This window comes from Musca autumnalis, unplaced genomic scaffold (genome assembly GCF_047663935.1).
Source record: "Musca autumnalis isolate F117 unplaced genomic scaffold, ASM4766393v1 scaffold_2, whole genome shotgun sequence".
Lineage (NCBI taxonomy): Eukaryota > Metazoa > Arthropoda > Insecta > Diptera > Muscidae > Musca > Musca autumnalis.
In genome coordinates, this window is record NW_027411755.1 from 75382369 (window position 1) to 75403045 (window position 20677).

At 35.8% G+C, this 20677-nt stretch overlaps 1 protein-coding gene across 1 annotated transcript in view; it reads left to right on the forward strand.

Annotated features, from left to right (window-relative positions):
- The first annotated feature begins 550 nt into the window (after positions 1-550).
- LOC141394100 (uncharacterized) overlaps positions 551-20677 on the forward strand; it is a 55933-nt gene continuing 35806 nt past the window's right edge. Inside the window, exon 1 of the mRNA XM_073967959.1 lies at positions 551-2401. Within this exon, the coding sequence (XP_073824060.1) occupies positions 1444-2401 (958 nt within the window). The 5' untranslated portion in view covers positions 551-1443. The remainder of the gene's footprint in view (positions 2402-20677) is intronic.

Sequence of the window (20677 nt, forward strand, 5' to 3'; positions counted from 1 at the left end):
CTTTACAAAGTGGTAAAAGTCGTAAACGATTTTCATACAAATTTTGTGTACGGGAACGCAAAACTCGTAAAAGTGGTAAAAATTGTAAAAATGGAGTGCTTCCTAGCTGCGTGCTGCGGAAGCAAAATGGAGTGCTTCCTAACAGCGTGCTGCGGAAGCAAAATGGAGTGCTTCCTTTCTGCGCGCTCCCTTGTAAAATTCACTGAGGAATTCATAGAAAAAGAAGCACTTCGTGACACTTGCACCAGTGATTTAACTGCTTCCGTGGATGCAAACTTTTTGCTGGGTTCATATCAAAATTTCAATGAAATTACTGTAGTGTGGCCCGGGACATACTAGAGTAAAATCATAAAGTTGCTGTATTGGGGAACTCTATTTAAGAATCCCTAAAAGTTTCAATGAAACCACTCTAGTGTGACCTTCGACTTACAATATTCTGTCACGTTACGTTACCACTAACAACATCTCATTCTAGACCGCAATGTCAACAGGTTTTGTGAAACCTATACACAGCTGTCAAACTATTGGCATTTGACAACAAAAAAATTAACACAAACATTCAAAATATTCCCGAGTTTTATATGAATTAAGATATTGATTATAATAAAAACTTAAATAGATAAACGAACTTGATTGCTGCCATAAACGGATTAGTTGTGTGTATTGCAAGAGATGAATACTATACCGCTATATACTAAATTATAGTTCTGTAAAAACATATCCAACATATATTTTTATGTTTCCCAAACATATTTTTCGTTTGCTCCCTGTGGCATCGCTTATCAAATGGAGCTATGGTTACCTCAATGTACCCATTTACTCGACCGACGAGCTAGTTGTCAAAGTGAAACAAAGCAGAGTGGTCGTGTAAAGAATAGATACGGAAAAAAACTACGCTAGTTTTTCAAGTGCTTCTACAAAAAGATAAAAATCAAAATAAAATCTAAAAATGCATTAAATTATTGAAATTTGCTGCTTCCCCAATGAAATTTGCATAAATTCCATAAAATTGAAGTGTGTATTTTGTGAAAAATGTGAGATATTTAATGGAAAAATTGAAAATGAAAAATTGTCTAATTGGGAAGTCAGATTACAGCAAAAAAATGAATACATATACCTAAGTCACACATACGTACACACAACAAGACGGAAAATGGTATATAAAGAGAGAGCAGCGACACGACAAGTAAATAACTTCGCAGCAAATGAGAATACCTCGAGAGAGTGAAACGAGCGAATGAAGAAGAGTGTTTTTGTTTTGGTTATCAAATAAATAAAGCAACGCGCTATTTGTTTGTGTGTTGGTTAACAAGTGTTTACATACATACTACGTTGTTATTTACGTCTTTGAGAGACGTTGGGTGATTCTTTAAAGCCGGTTGTTGTGATTTTGGAATTGTTTTCTTTTGTTTGGGATAGGCTGGATTTGTTGTGGTTTTGAAAATGTCACAACAACACCAGCCGCGTAAACATTATCACATACATGCCCCATATCCACATCATCCGCCGCCCCCGCCGGTTCCAACACATCATACACATGCCCACCAGTCGGCACCTCCGCCAACTTCTTCCAGTTCACATCATGCTCAGCAGCAGCAACAAGCCCAGCATCAGCAATGGTATAACGCACATGCAGCAGCAGCAACTATCCCCCCACCACAGCCGCAGCCACCACCACAGTATCACCATAGTCTCCATATGAGAGATTCCCGCCATCTACAACAGCAACATCTTCATCCTCCTCATCCCCACCATCCGCCACAACACGGTCATGCAATGCAAGCACCCCCACCACCAACACATATGTTTACAAGTGGTTATGCTGGTGGAGGAATGCCAGTGGGAGTGGGTGGTGGTGCAGGTGGCACAAGTTCAACGCACAATACAGCATCGACTATGCCGGCATCTGGCTCTTCGTCGTCGGCTTCGGCACAGCATTTCTCAGCATTAGGTGGCAGTGCAAGCAGTGTTATTACTAGCACCGGAGGGGGTGGTGTCATTGTTGGTCGTAACAGAGTTTATGACCTTGAAATGGTAAATACACAACATGCTGGAGGTGGTACTACGCCTATGTTGGCCATTGGTAGTGCAAGAGGAGCAGCCTATGATGCTTATTCTCATAGCTCGTTATATTCACAACAACCAACATCAAGTCAACGTCATCATCATCAACAACAGTTGCATCATCATCATCAACAGCAGCAGCAGCATCTTTATCAACAGCAACAACAGCAGCAGCATTATTATCACCATCATCATCGTCTTCAACAACAACAACAGCAGCAGCAGCAGCAACAACATTCACAACATATGACTCCAATGATAACGAATATTAAATCAGAGCCAGTGGAACAATTAACGATAACACCATCCATACAAATGGAAGAAATTATCATAAAACGTAAGTATTTCTATATCTAAAGGATGAAGTAGTGAATGATAATAAGGAGAAGAGAAAATATTGAAGATAAGTGGTAAAGTGTAATGTAAAAATGTTTGCTGCTTGTAGGGGAGCCACGGACTTCTGTGTAAGAGTAAATGTGGTGGTTTTGTCTTTTGAAAAGGCAATGTGTTATAGCTATAGTAGTGGAAGAAATATACACAACACATGTAGCACATGTTGTTCCCTTTGAATGACTATTAAATGACTAATGAAACACAGATAAGTATAGTTTAGGACTAAAGATTTAGTTGTTTTAAGGAAAATATAGTTAACAAATATTACGGAAAATGGCTAGTTTTTAATGGAGATTTAAGCGCGGTGGTCTAGGGAAATATTGTCATGTCTATCGATTCATCGAATATAACAGGAACTACGCACTTTTCTATCATTACCTCAGGAAATATGAGCTTCCACATAATCAAAACTACAAGGGCTAGGTCATGTTTAAGGATGCGCACCCATCTAATGGTATTGGTAACTGCTTCACTTCCGTTGGTCCAGTGTTCATCCAGGGTAGGTTGAAGATAATAATCTTCATGAATTGAAGATGAAGTAGTGATGATGATGAGTTTGTGGATATTGCGCTTTGGGTTAATGATGAAGAAATTAAATTTCCAGAGTATTGCCATGTTGTTGTTCATAGATTGTTTTGCTGAAAAATATGCAAGGGAAATTTAGTAGTTAGGTTATAGGAAGCGCAGCTACCGTTAATTTTTGACAGCCACTTCACTCGGAGACCAACGATCCACTGTGTTCACCCTGAAATTAGAAAAGATGTAGGGGTAGGAGAGGAAAATAAAGGAGGGGAGAAGGACAGGAAAGAGGAAGAGTATATACAGTCGTGGCCAATATATTTGCAACAAAATTGGACGTTTTAGAAAATGTTCTTTAAAATATTTTTTTAAGACAATTTTGGTATTTTTTGCAATTGTTTATAGCTCATTACTTCAAGTATAAGAAAATATAAAGTTTTGACACGATATCAACTAGAATTATGAAAAATTTTGAAAATACATAAAACACCTTAAAATTTTATGGTCAAAACATATGCAACTAAACCAAATCGCATGCAAAAATCTTCAATATTTTCTAGAATATCATTTTTAATATGATTCAAGTTATTTGTTTTTGTTTTGGGAATTGTAAAAGTGAGTAAAATTTTAAAACAGATGTCAGTTAAACGTACTTCATCGGGGGATGCAGATGCATTAGGTAGATTTTTCAACGGTGTGCATTTTAAAGTATTTTTACAAAGCATTATTGCACATAACAGAAACAATGCAGTTTTATGACGTTTCGGAAGTCAGCCATAGCCTGCAATACGCACTTACACGCTTTTCATAGTTTTAATGCCGCAGTGACCAGTAATGACCCCTACATCGATTCTGATTTCTGATCCACGAAGTGGGATAAGGGACGAGGTAAATCGGTAAAATTAAAATGCTTACTTATTCGGTGTCTAACGATATTTTATGGTAAGGTATCGAACAATAAGAACGCAGCAAAAAGTTTGCCTCCAAAGATGCAGTTGAATCATATGTACAAGTGATTTGGAAGTGCATCAAATTATGCATTTTCAATGAAAAGGATTGAAGTGCCCATTTCACGACTTCGTTTGAACTGCATTAAAATATGCCTTGAAAGAACTAGTCTATATTGCACTACAACACATTTATTTTGCTGGGAAGTAGTCGTAAATTTCTATCGACAGCAACAGTGTTGTCGACTTTTTTCGAAATTTTCATTCATAATTTTGCGTTTAAATTTCGCCGATTTCTGTCTGTAACTGAAAAAAGGACATATCACACTACTGATACACAACAAAACCAACGATAGACCTACAAATTTGAACAGTCTAATTTAATAGTGTATGATCTTAAAGCTTTTAAAACATCATGGCTATGCACGTAGACCGTGACTATCCTATCTGCAAGGTCTTTTCTAAGGCTTTTCCCTGCAGTTTTCGTTAAACTTATACGAACGTCTGATATTCAATTCTTCACAATACACACTAGATTCCATCTTCGACCCATCGGTGAAAATCGATCAGTGTTTATTACATCCGCTATGCCATAGTTTTGGCGAAATGTCAGTTCCATTTGCTTATGTTCACACTGGAATCCCCCTCCCCGCATGCGGTCAGAGGCCCCAACTTTTGCCTATGGAGTTCTTACAGGAATAAAGTGCAATTAAGGCCCTCTTGGTACGCTCCTCAGTGTTCCTCTTCTATCATAGCCGATGGTAAAGGACCAACGCCAGGTATTTCGCTTCCGTTGAAGGGTATCATTGCTCGCCATCCAGTATTGTTGGCACAATATCAGTGGTGAACAGAGTTGGTACTACGTTTACCACCACGAGCCATAGTGAAGGAGATAAAACTCCATCCTGTGGGGTGCCTCTAGTGACTGACTTTCTTACGGAGCTCTCTTCAGTGTTAGAATTGTTCGTCTGCTATCCTGCATTCTATCAATCCAATTGGTTAGGATAGTGGGAAAATCAGTAGCTCTATAGCCGAATGGATTGATTCTAGTTGTTCATTATTGAATGCTTCTTCTTTGCCTAGAAAGACGGCCAAGTTATGATTCGGGTCATCTATGTTCTTTTCTATGTAACCCACGACCTCGCGTGACGCTGTTTCTGTATATTTCCCTTTTACGTAAGCCACAGCACGATTTATACCTCCCTAGAGTTTTTAGTAGAAAGAAAGACTAATTGTTCTATTGTAAAGAGAGGCTTGACTTCCCATCATTGGGAATATAAGTCACTGTTACCTCTTTCGACAGTAACGGTATGCGGCGTCAATAGAAAAAACACACCAAAAATCATCTTCAATATGATGATCGCCTAATATATGCTTGAATCAATAAATAACCTGTCGCCGGAAGTGTAAGTTTTATTCGTATCCAAACTAGGATTAGGATTTGATGCTCCCAATAGGTTCTGGATAAATTGAGACTACCTTGCAAAATCTCTCTTGAGTTTCATGAGGTTGGCCAGATTTTTATTCCACCAAATTGTTGAGCTCACCAACCTGAATAAGTTAATGGGCATGATTGCTCATAACAATCCCGAAGAACACTTATGAGATCTTTAACTTGACTGTCAACTTTCCTCTCCGTGTGAAAGTTTGGAATTTCATATGGTAATGAAGAAGCTGGAGAGTTAAATTCCTCCCAGTTGGTCCTTCTGGGGTTCCTATGAGGCAGTTGGCTTTTACATCTATAAGAGACTTGGAAGTGTATCGCCCTGTGGTCCAAAAAGAAGCACTCCTTCAATACCCTCCAGTAGAATATAGAGGTATCCTCCATATTTATAAGGGTGAGATCTATCATCTCCTCTCTTACTCTATTCTGGAAAGTGCCCGTATTTCCCTGTTGCATACTCTCAGAGTATAGAGCTAAAAATATGAGAAACGTGTATCGGCGTTCTTAAATTTACATCGGGAAGTAACCAAGTAGGGGGCAGATTATTAAAGTAGAGCTAAAAATATGTGACATGTGTATCGGCGTTCTTAAATTTTACATCGGGAAGTAACCAAGTAGGCTGTGCCCTCATTGATATGAGAGAAGTCTCCCTTGTCATGTATGGGATGTTGTGGAAGAATGTTTTTTTATTTCTAGTCCGAATTCGGTGAGGCTTTTCAAACTACCCCAAATCGGGAGAACTTATATGTGGGAGCTGTATCCAAAACTAAACCGATTTCCATAAAATTTGGCAAATTCGTTTGATTGTTTATTGGATCCTTTTTAAAGATTTAAAATTTAATTTCCAAAAATTGCACTTATTTTACAAAAAATATACAAAGCAATGCTCCAACTCACTTGTGGTTCTGCTCAAAACATTTGCAACTGAGAAAATTTGATTCAAAATCTGAAGAAATTATTTTTGTTTTGATAATATATTGTGAATTATACATTTTATTTATTATCTGGAGACATTGTAAAGTAAACCAATTAACTAAATAAATTAAAATATCCTTTGGAATCCTGTGCTCTAAGGATAATTGTTAAATACCAAGGTTTTATTCGATATTTAATAGTCTAGAGTCCAGATTAGAGTCCCGGGACCTCCTATATGAATTTAGATTACTTAAGTTGATTGGGTCCGATAAGAACTTAAGCATATTTGCAACTAATGACTAGCTTTGCGTGGTTATATATGCGGTATTATGTCAAAACATCCTGTTATACGACACTTCTGGAGTGTACATGGTGCGATTTTGACATGCTATCTTTCCGGTTCGTTCTTGGATCTGTTAAATATCTTGACCTCATGCATCCTGTACCATTTCTGTCCATAAAAATACCTCCAGAGTAATATAAAACATCCCTACATTTTGGGTCAACTTGTTCGTATACGGGGACAAATTTTATTGTCCTTCGTTCTGGTGATCAATCAAATTTTTTCAAGTCATATAACTTAAATATTGATTTAAATCGAAGAGAAGTACTCGGTTCACTACTCCAAAAACATAAACACACATTTTTTGCATAATTTCTATGAAAAATTCCATTTTTCCTGGAAATTACTGTTTTCCCAAAATTTACCTATTTTGGTATAACGGTATCATTGGTATGTATCGGAGGTGTTTGTATAGATTTATCGGTGTCAAGTCTTTTTTTAACATCTGTTGATGACTTCTGAGAGATCTGCTTAATAATTCGTATAATTATTCATCCCCTGCAGTAGATGTTGTTGTCCTCGCATCTCCTTCCTTCTTATGGCGATTTTAGTTCTTTTTACGCGGTATCCAGATCTGTTTTAGATATTGTGATGTTCATATGTTTATTTTTGGATCCACATTTTTCAAAAAAATACCATTTTAGCAAAGCGTTGATAAAAATTTCTGGTCATAATTTAATTTTTTCTTAAAAAATTAGACATGTCTTGTTTTCGGCATGCTTGTCTATCAGAAGTAAACATATGTGGGATAAAATGTACTCCTCATGAAAGCTTTTTGCCTTCTTCTTCTGATTAAAAACAATTTGATGCCAATCAAACTCGTCAAAAAAAATAAAAAAATATTCGTTACACGGCGTAATAGATATTCGTAACACGGAGTTACAAATGTTTTGAGCTGGCAAAAACATGTGTTCCTCCGATATTTCACACATTTTTGAAACAAAAGTGTTCAAAAGTGTATTGCAAATAAATAAACTAAACTGAAACTGAAGTGTTCATGCAAACTGAATAATCCTTTTTAAATATTGAAAATATGGTCATTAAAAAAATCAAATAACAAAAGCAAACATATTTCAAAACTCAAAATGTCCCTAAAAATAGACTGAATGTGATATAGACATCTGAGTTGCAAATGTTTTGAGCAGCACTGTATATATGAGAGCTATATCCAAATTTGAACCGCGTGCCCCCCATCTGATTACGTCAGTGAAGTATGGGTTTCCCGTTTAGATACATAACATTGTAAGCAGGATAGCAAGGACTAATAATTATTAAAATTTGAACTAATGCGAGTGGATTAAGTAAAACATTTCCGAAAAGTCAAAATTCATATCTCGGAAAGTTCGAAATTGCTCCCGGAAAATATATGTATATCGTTGTAATCAGCGTAACAAGGATTACCAGTGGTAAAAATTTTAACGCGATAAAACTACATATAAAAATAAATGTATGCATAAGGAAATGTTTACTATATTTTGATCGCGTTCTAGTTTTGCTATGTATTTCTTAACACTATATTTCTTCATATTTAAGAACGTAAGAAAACATAAAAATTTTTATGAATCAAGTACTCCCTTAAGTTTTGATAAGCAGGAATCGATTCGGACGTGAGGATAATAAAAGCTTGTGGACATTCTTCTTTAAAGAATTATATATAAAATAGCTTAATTTCAATTTTATTTTTCTCTTAAAAGATTGAAATTAATTATTCATTCTGTAATATAAATGGAATATTTATTTCGTGTTAAATAAGTGGAATAATTCTGAAGTGGATAGGTACACAACAACGATTTAAGTCACGAGTATTTCTTTCTTATGAGAAGCATTGAATTCAAGTCGTACAACCATCATCATCAGACAAGCAAGTACAATTGAATTTCGTGCCGTTGTTCATGATAGAGAGGAGATTGGATACGATTGTACGTACGTACTACCTACAGACCTCTCAATCGAGTTATACGACACGCTTATGTATTGCAGCCAGCAACCAACCAACCCATCCATGTATGTAGATGTGTGTACTCCTCTATCCAACTATACCTATATATAGATACGACGACGTTGCACATACACGAAAAATACAAAAATCTCTATAAGTTTTTTCCTTACTCTTCGTCTCCATTTTTATGATTAATGGGGACTAGTGTTATTATACATACAGAGTTTTTGTTTGTTCTTTTCCATTTTGTGGAATAGTTTCGCATTACCTAAATTTCTTATTTAAAGAATTTATTGCAAACTATTAAATGTTTAATTTTGTTTTTGCGATGGTTTTGCTTAAAGTTTTTTTTTGTATTATTACATTTTTAGATACATACCTATTATAAATGTTTGCTACTTCTTATAGAATTTATCATTATTTTATACTTTCAAATATTTCAAAATGTAACAACCGACTATTACATAATATGTATTATGCCCTATTATATTCTGCGCATTTTTCATACTTCTATTGAACTGAAGATTTTCAAAAAGTAGACATTTTTTAGTAGATTTACATGTTAGTTAGTTTAGTCGGTCTTTTACCATTCGCCTTTTCTCCATGCAATGTTCTTCCCTTTCGTTGGAATTCTGCTTCCACTGATCTTCTCCAAATTGTTCTAGGGCGCCCTCTGTTCCGTATACCTTGGGGATTCCATTGTAAGCTCATTTTAGCGATATCAGAGTTATCTTTCCGTTGTGTATGTCCAATACATTTCCATTTTCTTTGCTTGATTATCGAGTAGCTTCAGGTATTAGTGTCTTGTAAAGTATGATTTTTGTTTGGCAGGAAATGACTTCATTTTTAAACTGCTTAGGGAGTAGATATTATTTTTGACCAAATTAATGTCTATTCCCTTACTTATTTTATTTAATTATTTACTTATTTTATTTATTTATTTAGGGAGATATTGTCATTAACTACCACTAGATTGTAGTTTTCAACTTCCATAGTTGGTCCCAATTGATTGGACGCTTCGGCGTTTACTGCCAGACCCACTTTAGCTGATTTTGTCTCTTTTAAATGGATACGTTATTTCTACTTTTCGACCAATGATATCAATTTGGTGGCCATAATCAACTTCCGCATAATCTTATCCAGATGGTTGCTGAAGTGATCACTAAGGATATGACATAATCTACGAACAAAATGAGACATTGGTCATAGAAATCGGTGAAAATCTTACGTTTTTATTCACAATTAGGTGCAGGTATCTCGATTTGAATCGAATGTATTTCTTTGTAAGTAACGTTGACACTTTTTATGAATTTCACAATTAAAAAATTTTCGGGAGAAAAATTTATGCTGAATTGCTCTTTGGGTTCTTTTATGGTAGCTACTCCTTTACATTCAATTTAAGGAAGAAAAGGAAATTAATTTTTTAATTGACTATTTACCGAAACCATTTAATTTTTAATTTTTTGAACGCTTCGAACATTTTGTAACGCACATGTGCTGAATCAGGTATGTAGCCGCCCTGTCAGTAAAATATTTAAAAATGAGTAGTATAAATAGGAGTTCATTGATCGATTTGTGTCATTCAATATGTGAAGAAAATCTCGAAAATTACATTTTTTAAAAGTCAATAGCGAAGTAAAAATTTGAATTACAATATATCTTCAAGAAGAGTATTTCTAGCGCGGTGGAGAACAAGGAAACCTGGTCAAAGAACTTAGTTTACTAGGTTCACAAGAGTCGACGGGCAATTGTTGAAGCGCCACTCCCAAAGGACGGACAGAGAGGATCGTTCTAATTGCTGTGTAGTAAAGTATTGAACTTCCCGCATATATCGGACTATTCATTCAAAACTAACAACATTTAAGGAAGACTACGAGCTAGAGCTGGAAAACTACCGATAGTTCGACTATCGTTTTGATTGTTGTCGTAAAACGAAGGCTACGTCGGCTACCAAAATAAGTTATTTGGATTATTTTTCGGTTATTATGTAAAACATAATTGCTTCTGAGTCCGGTTTAAAAAAAGGTTTACGACAGTGATCAAAACGATAGTCCGACTATCGATAGTTTGCCAGCTCTACTACGAGCTTTGCAGAAAAAAAAAACAAAACTTTGATTCAATAAAGGAACTGTTTGACATGACCAAGGTTAAAGGCGAATTGATGTGCAAAAAGGATGAGAACTTCTACAAACTACAAATTGAGAACAGGGGCCGCGTTGGTTATTCCAGCGGCAAAACTGCCGGTGCCAATACCATCCAAGCAAAGAATAGCAATGGAAGCGACAGTCTCCACTCTTACCAGCTTAACGATACCTGATTGTTCCGAAAATAGTTCGGATTCATCCGGCAGCAGTACAGATAGTTTTTGGGAGGATGCAAATACAGCATCAATTAGCAGAAAAAGGCATAACCCAACAGGCATTGCAAGACGCTTTGACGGCAAACAGTTTGGGAGCTTTGAATATCAAGAATAAAGTCCACCGTATATTAAGATGAGCAGAACAACGGTTACATACAGCTACTGGAGGCAGGAAATTAAAAATTTTGCGCTTCCTTGTGTGTAATACAAATTCCATTTTCTCTGTGTTAATTCCAAGACCATTGTCATTGGCCCAGATAGGGTTTGTAAAAATTTGACATTTATCAGCACTTCCATATCATAGCTAAAGGGCGTAACCTTACCCTTCAGCCGAACAAAACACAAAAATTTGATTAATCTCCAAAAGCCAGAGCAGAGGTGAGAGAACCCCACCCCCTGCGGTGTGGCTTTGTTAACAGCTTTCCTCATGGAAATCTTTCCTTTGCATGAATTGATTATTCTACTTTTCAGGATCTTATCAATCTGTTCCACCATAATAGAGTAAATTCCTGTATTGCTGGGAGCAGTATGGATGGATTCCAGCTTCATATTATATCGTGAAACCCCGCAAGGGTGAAGTTTGAATTCTTCATATTTTTTTTTGAAGTTTGAATTCTTCTGAGTCGATTTACGCATGTCCTTCTGTCTGTCCGTCCATGTATTTTTGTAAACAAAGTACAGGTGCATTTATTGTCCGATTCGCATGAAAATTGGGGAAGATAGTTTTTTTGGCCAAAGGACGAACGCTATTTATTTTGGTAAAAATCGGTTCAGATTTGGATATAGCCCCCATATATATCTTCGCCCGATTTAAGGCATTTGGTGCACGAAACACGCTATATATGTCCGATTTCAATTAAATTTGGAATGTGCGACGGAATTTAGTCTAGAAATAAGTTTGCCAAATTATATAGAAATCGGTTCAGATTTGGATATAGCCCCCATATATATCTTCGCCCGATTTAAGGCATTTGGTGCACGAAACATGCTATATATGTCCGATTTCAATGAAATTTGGAATGTGCGACGGAATTTAGTCTAGAAATAAGTTTGCCAAATTATATAGAAATCGGTTCAGATTTGGATATAGCCCCCATATACAGTATCGGCCAAAACTAAAGCACCCCCTCAGTACATATTTTTAAAATGAAAATTTTTTTAAGAAAACAAAGTTGTAATTTTTATTTGTATTTTTCATTTTCTTTATTTACCCAGATAGCATTTGGAAGACTGTTTTTTCAAAAATCACAATGAGGAGTCTTTTTCGAGTCCTCTTGGTGATCAAAAACTGATTAAGTCGCTTGTATGATCAGAAAGGGACTCGAAAGTGACTCCCTGTAGTGATTAAAAAGAGTTCAATTTAAAATACAACAATAAATGTGTAGCAATCACAAATAAATCATTGAGGTGTTTAAAATGTGACAATTTTTTGTTATTTATTGTCACATTTTGATCATCTGGAAGATTGAAAAATGCTTAATCAAAAAAGGGTCATACAGGTGTTTGAAAAGTGATTATAATTATGTATACTCTGATCATATTTTGAACAGTTAGGTGATTAAAAACTGATTGCTTTGTTTTATTTTTATTCGGTTGTAAATAAAAAATAAAATTCTCATATACACTTTCTACAAAATTTTGATATAAATGTAACGTATAATATTAAAGGTACAGACAAACACAACACAACAGGTTTTGCCAAGTGAAATGAAGAAGCAGTATACTAACCACCAAGCAACATAAAGGATAATTAAAAGACATAACAAAGCAGAAAAGACTATAAAATGAAGGAAAGAAACAAAGAAGAATAAAAAGAAAATTTTTTAATTTATTTCGTCTAACAAAAAGACTCATATATGACTCCCTAAAGACTCATAAATGATTATAAACATGACTCTAAAAAGACTCGAAAAAGGGTCCGAAATTAATCAACAAAACACCAATAAATGATTGAAATACGACTCGAAAAAGACTCATTTGTGATTTGTTTAGAAGAGTCGCCTGAGGTTATGTTTTCCTACCGACAAAGGAGTCATTTATGATCAGAAAATGAGCTCATATTCTAGCTTTTTAATCGTGCAGTCGGATCAAAAAAGACTCGAATTTGATTAAAATTTTCAAAAAATGCTGACTGGGTATATCCATATTAATAGAAAACACAATCAGAATGTATTCAGAATGTAATAAACAAAAGTTAAAATTCAAAAATCATTTTAGGTCGTAAATGTAACCGGACAAAACTAAAGCACCCCCCTATTTGAAGTATAACAAAAACCATTGAAATCAATATTTCGTTGGGCCTCCTCTATTCTGGATGACACAATCACATCTTTTAGACATAAAGGATTTTAAATAATTAATTATTGCAGGCGAAATAATTGATTTTCGGAAAATTTAGCTTAAATCCTCAAAATACTGAAAATCCGAACTTATCGCTATATGGGGGCTATACCCAAACGTGGACCTAGGACAACGATCTTTGGTGGATAGGTTTTGTGACCACTAGGAACCCTAAGTACCAAATTACAGCTAATTTAGTGGGGAAATATGGCTTAAAAATTCAAAATTCCGAAGATCGGAAGGTACCGCTATAACGATGCTATACCAAAACATTACCCGATATTGTTCATATCCATCCGAAAATGATACTACAGCCTCCTCTGGTGAAATACAAAATCGCTTAAGTTTAAAAATTAGAAAAAGAACGATTCACAAAAGAACGGTAGACGTCGACTTATTCAGTCGACGACCAGCAAGAAACCTTTAATATCGACTAAAAGTGAATTGGATTAGAAAATGGAGGATACTGCTATTTTCCGATGAAGCTATATTTAATTTAATGTATTCAGATGGTAAAAGACGTGTACCAAGTGGGCAACTGTTAAATCCTAAATATTGCTTGTTGGTCGTCGTCGACTGAATAAGCCGACGTCTACCGTTCTTTTGTGAATCGTTCTTTTGCTAATTTTTAAACTTAAGCGATTTTGTATTTGAACAGAAGAGGCTGTAGTATCTTTTTTAAATGGATATAAACAATATCGGGTAATGTTTTGGTATAGCATCCTTATAGCGGTACCTTCCGATCTTCGGTATTTTGAATTTTTAAGCCATATTTCCCCACTAAATTAGCTGTAATTTGGTACTTAGGGTTCCCACCAAAGATCGTTGTCCTAGGTCCACGTTTGGGTATAGCCCCCATATAGCGATAAGTTCCGATTTTCAGTATTTTGAGGATTTAAGCTAAATTTTCCGAAAATCAATTATTTCGCCTGCAATAAATAATTATTTAGAATCCTTTATGTCTAAAAGATGTGATTGTGTCATCCAGAATAGAGGAGGTCCAACGAAATATGATTTCAATGGTTTTTGTTATACTTCAAATAGGGGGGTGCTTTAGTTTTGTCCGATTACATTTTCGACCTAAAATGATTTTTGAATTTTAACTTTTGTTTATTACATTCTGAATACATTCTGATTGTGTTTTCTATTAATATGGATATAAATAAAGAAAACGAAAAATACAAATACAAATTACAACTTCGTTTTCTTAAAAAAAATTTCATTTTAAAAATATGTACTGAGGGGGTGCTTTAGTTTTGGCCGATACTGTATATTCTCGCCCGATTTAAGGAATTTGGTGCACGAAACACGCTATATATGTCCGATTTCAATTAAATTTGGAATGTGCGACGGTATTTAGTTTAGAAATAAGAGTGCCATATTATATACAAATCGGCTCAGATTTGGATATAGCCCCCATATATATCTTCGCTCGATTTAAGGCATTTGGTGCACGAAACACGCTATATATGTCCGATTTCAATGAAATTTGGAATGTGCTACGGAATTGAGTCTAGAAATAAGTTTGCCAAGTTATATAGAAATCGGCTCAGATTTGGATATAGCCCCTATATATATTTTCGCCCGATTTAAGGCATTTGGTGCACGAAACACGCTATATTTGTCCGATTTCAATGAAATTTGGAATGTGCGACGGAATTTAGTCTAGAAATAAGTGTGCCAACCTATATAGAAATCGGTTCAAATTTGGCTATAGCTACTATATATTCTCGGCCGATTTTCGGTATTTGATGCGCGAAATGCGATATATATGTACGATTTCAATAAAATTTGGAATGTTTGCCGGGATTTGGCCTAGAAATAAGTGTGCCAAATTATATCGAAATCGGTTCAGGTTTGATTATAGCTTTCATATATATTTTCGACCTATTTGAGGTATTTGATGCACGAAACACGCTATATATGTCCAATTTTGATGAAATTTAGACTATGTGACGGAATTTGGTCTACAAGTAAATGTGAAAAATTATATCAAAACCTGTTCTGATTTGGATTTAGCTCCAATATATATTTTACATGTTCACAGTGGTTTAGGGTATTATATAGTCGGCCCCGCCCGACTTTGATCCTTTCCTTCTTTGATATACGCGTGCTGAGATCCACTGATCTATTTGGGATCAAATTGAGCCTTAATTTTCAGATCCAGTAACCTTTGCACCGTCTTTACTAGAAAGAAAGAGTTACTAATTGGTCTATAGTCTTTGGGTAATGTATGACTTGGCTTTCCCGTTTTGGGGATGTAGGCCATCCTTACCTCTTTCCAAGTATGTGCGAGAAACGTATGCAGGTCATAAATATCTCCGTCAGTATCGTTAGTACTGACTCTGCCGCTTTTGAATTATTGCCGTTATTATACCATTCGCCACCGGTGATTTTTAATGCTAAAAGCTGTTAATTTCCCATTGGAGTCTTGAGAGCCTAGTTAACCCATATTTCAGCTGTTCATCATCTGCATTTCGGGGTTGATTATGATTTGTTGTAGGCAGGGCACCATAAAAATCCGAAGAACCCGAAAAATTGACCCCTGATAATAGATCTAGAGACTCTCGATCCAGAGTTAGTCCAAGAACCGTCGCTCCCCTTGATACTACCTATGGATTTGGGATCCTTGCGATACCTAGCCGCTTCATTAACCCCCACTATAGACTCACTAAAGTAACCCAAGAGCTCGGTTTAGCTATCTTTACTTCTCTCTTGTACTTATTGTTGGCATCCCAACCCACAGTTTCGTCTTATTGGCTTTATTGTAGGATTTCCTAGCCACTTTACGCACATTTGCTATATTTATTTCACCCCTGGATTTATTGTAGGGTTTCCTAGCCACTTTACGCACATTTGCTGTATTTTTACTCCACCAAACCGGTTGGGATTTCACCCCTGGATAGGTGTTTGGACATAAGTCCTCATAGCAAATCAGGAGAGATTGGTTAGGAGATTCAAAGCTCTCTCGACTTCCTCGACTGTGTGAAAGCTAGTCCGGAGAGTATTGTTGTTAGAGAATCCACAGCTACCTCGACTGTGGAAAAGTTACTCCGATCTCCTATTACTACAAATGGAGATATTCGGAAAACATCTCTATATCAGGCTCGTCCATGTTGTTGAGGGTTGTATCGATTACTTCCCTTCTTAATAGGTTTTGAAAAGTCGGGATGTTACCCCTGTTACATAACCTTAAATTATTTTGTAAAATAAAATTGAATATGGACTCATCTCTGACATTGGTGTCACTGCTCCCCCCTTGGAAATGGTGAGAATTTGCATCGCATCCAAAGATAACCCAGCCTATGCTCCCCAGTTCGTCCAGCAGCTCCTGCGTGACTTTGCTTGGTGGGTCGGCTTCCTCATAATACATGTAGATTGAAGGAGTATCAAAGGCCTGAAGTCATCACCTCTACTGTAATTAGATAGAAGGATTAATTAGAGGCGGAGAACACAGTATAGGTCTTGCCGATTGGTCCGTTCACCTTATTTTTGTGCAAATAAGGTTCCTGGACTAGAACGATGTCAATGTCTAATATCGAGAGTGTTTTCAGGAGTTCAGCAGCAACAGCTTTGCAATGATACATATTTATCTACACAAGGCTAAGCTTTTGCTGCTTCCTACCTATTGGTGCTTTGTTGGATACGGAGGCATAACCTTCGTAACCTGATGTTAAGCACCCTTCTCGACTTCTTAAGTAGTTCTCTCCAGACTTGTCGGTGACAAAATTGCTTACAAGTCCGTATGTTCTTTAGAAAGAAGCTAAAAATCAAAAAGTACGGGAATGGAAAAGTGGGTGAAACGTCAAAAAATTGAGAAGAAATGTCAAAATCAACATATCAACCAATCAAAATATGGAAAAAATGTGGCTACTTTTTACACGCCCAAATTTTTTGTTTAAAATTTTTTAAATATTCAGCGCTATTTTTGGCAAAAATAGTAGAAACTTTCTGGATCAAATTATTGGTTCTTGCATATTTTTGACAATATATTTTGGTCTATTTTTATATTTAAATTTTTTTTTATTTATTAGTTCATAGTGTAATATAGAAGCCTTCCTGGCCAAACAAACCAATATTTCTTTACAAAATATTTCTCAAAAAATGCTATTTCCCACTAGTATCCCTAAAGGACAAATGGGACTCCTCTCATATCAATGTATGGATGATGGTTCTATGTGATATGGTTTTTCCTCTTTTATCGTCCAGTCCGAAATTTGTATATTTATGTGCAAAAAAAAAAAAGAATAATGAATGTTGAGAGATTAATCAAAAATAAATTGTTCCATTTCGCAAATTTAGTAGGACTGATTAATACAATATTTAAATATATGTATGTATAAACATCATCATACATAACAAATCCATAATAAATGGAATTGGTAAAAATCGAAGTTCCTATATTTATGGTATATAAATATTTTTCATATAAAATAGAACAAATATTTATAAAATTATTACAGAAGACAATTATAAAAAAAAACTGAACAATCGACCGCTCTCCGCTATATAAGGCTAAAGTTGTTTTATTTTTCAAATTTTTTAAAAATTTATAGAAGAGAAACTTAATCGCAATACTATGGGGCAAAATGAAAATGGAAATAAATTTTTGCAAATGCAATTTACGACAAGAATTGATGATGATATAATCAGAAAAAAGCCAAATCATCGGTTGCATATTGCATTTACTTGTGTATATTGTGTTGCTTGGAGCGAAAAACGAGAAATATCATGTACAGACAAATCAGGTAATGTTCGGTGAGGAGCGAGCAGCAGAACCGTCGAGGCATATACATTGAACATTTTTCGTAAATGGAAAGAAAATAATCTATAATTTTTAGTATGTATCCAACAAGAGCTGTGTAAATATTTACAAAGAGCCACAAGCATCATGGGTCCCAACCACAACAAAACCCAAAATAACAACGACAGCAACGACGACGATGTCGGCAATGACGGCAACATCGTTCCATTACAATTCAATACAATCCCAATAGAGACGATTTTGTCGTCGTTGGGTTGCCATTATCCGTCATGATGTGGAGAGAACAACTACTGGTTGGTACTGGCATTTTGTGTATATACGAAGTGACTGACCTACCTACCTATCTCCAAACATGCCATGCCATATGGAGGAGGCAGAGACGTCAGCTTCGTAAAAAAAAAAACTAAAAACAAACGAACAACCGACAATCACACGACCTCAACACACACAAAGCCAACGAAGTAAACATAAATGGTTACACAGTAATGACACAAGTATTTCACATAGCTCGAATGCCACCAAACAGAAACTACCCAACTACAAACCGACTAAAGTGAAAAGAAAATACATTTTTGTTTAATTTTAAAGCTTTAAGAAAATGCAAAACAGAAAGAAATAATTTTAAAAGGAAAAACTTTGGAAAATTTAAACTTTTCATGGAATAAAAGCGTTGATATATATTCTATGTAATGAGTGAACTCCTCCAAGGTGTTACGATTATATTTTTACAATACCATAAAATGTAAAAAAATGAAAAAGACCACATAAAAGAGTATTTATTGCGAAGGAAAGTTCGCGTTTTGTTGATCTCATTTTTTATCCGTATTATGATGGCAAATGCCATCGGCAGTAATAGCTGCTGCCGCTGTTGCAGCATGCTATAAAGTAATAATGCCAGCAGAGCGAGCATCAACTGGGTCGCATTTATGCAGTGGGAGGGGAAGAGGTCAGCCTTTAAAAACTGGGCACAATGGGTGAATGAGGAAGCAGTTTGAAGACACACAACTTTAAAGCGGTAAGAGATGTATCCCCATCACCAACAAAATCTATACATTCATATGTATTGGTTGTTGTTTGTGGCACAACCAGTGTTGTCAATGCAGTGTGTTATTTAATTAAATATTAATAATACCTATACATACATTTATTTATTAAATATTTAAATGAAAGTAATTGCACATTACTTAAAAATATTATTTACTTTATAAAAATAGGATTCCAAGAGTCTTTGACTCAGTGGTATTTCAACTCCGTGCACTCAGTGGTCTATTGCCACGTTGCATCTTCTTGTTTGTGCTTGAAACTGAACTAGGTTCTTAGTCCAGGTTTCCGTGTTCTTCTCTGAGTTAGAAGCGCTTTGAATGACAGTTATAATTTACTTTTTTAAATTACATTCACTATTCACTTTTAAAAGCTTGTATTTTTCGGATTTTATCGGCACTTCTTGAATTTTCAATATTTCACTAACAGGTACATATGAATGGGCTAATTAATGGTATAACTATATTGCTGATTCAGCAAGTGTGCAATGTATAATTTTCATCCCTTACAGGTAGCCAAAGGAAATGCCGCAAACCTTACTGAAGGATATTTTGCAACCGTTGAAAATTTGATTTTGCCTGGCTGGGGAATCATTTTGAAAAAGGTGGTAAAGCGACCCATGCTGCAATGTATGTATAACAAGTGGGAAAAGCGTTAAGTTCGGTCGGGCCGAACTTTTTATACCTTCCACCACAAATTTCAGCCATTTCGGTGGATTAATGTGGCCACAACCTTCAAAAATACCGAAAATCGGAAGCCTTCTATTGGGGCTATATGATGGCGCGGACCTATACCTACAAATTTCTGGAGGGGAAGTTTTATACCCCCAACGAAGACTAAGTACCAAATTTCAGCCATCTCGGTGTGATAATGAGGCCAAAACCTTCAAAACACCGAAAATTGGGAGATATCGTCCTAGGGGGGCTATATCAAACCGTGGACCTATATAAACATTTTATGGTAGAAATGTTTCTTAGCCTCTGGAAACACAAAATACAAAGTTGCAACCGATTCTGTTGTCAAATGGGGCTTTATTAAATGACGCGTACTTTATATGGGGGCTATACCAAAACGTGCACCTATATAAACCAACTTTGGTAGGAATGTTTTTTGGCCTCTGGAGACAAAAAACCAAATTGCAATCAATTCGGTGGTAAAATGGGACAAATATCTTAAAAATTCCTTAAAACGACGACGCGTCACGCGCCATTTTGTATGGGGGCTTTACGAAAGCGTGGACGTACAAAGCCCGCTTTCAATACCAAAAAGTCCTACGTACAAATAATAGATTTTCCCAAAATTTCATCCACCTACGTCAATCCGTTCGGACGCTAAATCCGTTCGGACGCTAGAGTGATTTCCACAGACGGACAGACGGACGGACATGGCTATATCGATGTAGAATTGCACGCTGATCAAGAATATATATATATATAGTTTGTGGGGTCTACAATGATTATTTCGAGTAGTTACAAACGTAGTGACAAACTTAATTTACCCCCATCCTATGGTGGAGGGTATAAAAATCCAATTTGACAATTAAAATGTTAGGGCACCATGTAATTTACAATAATGCAACAACTGGGAATGTGAAAATGTAGTTCTCTA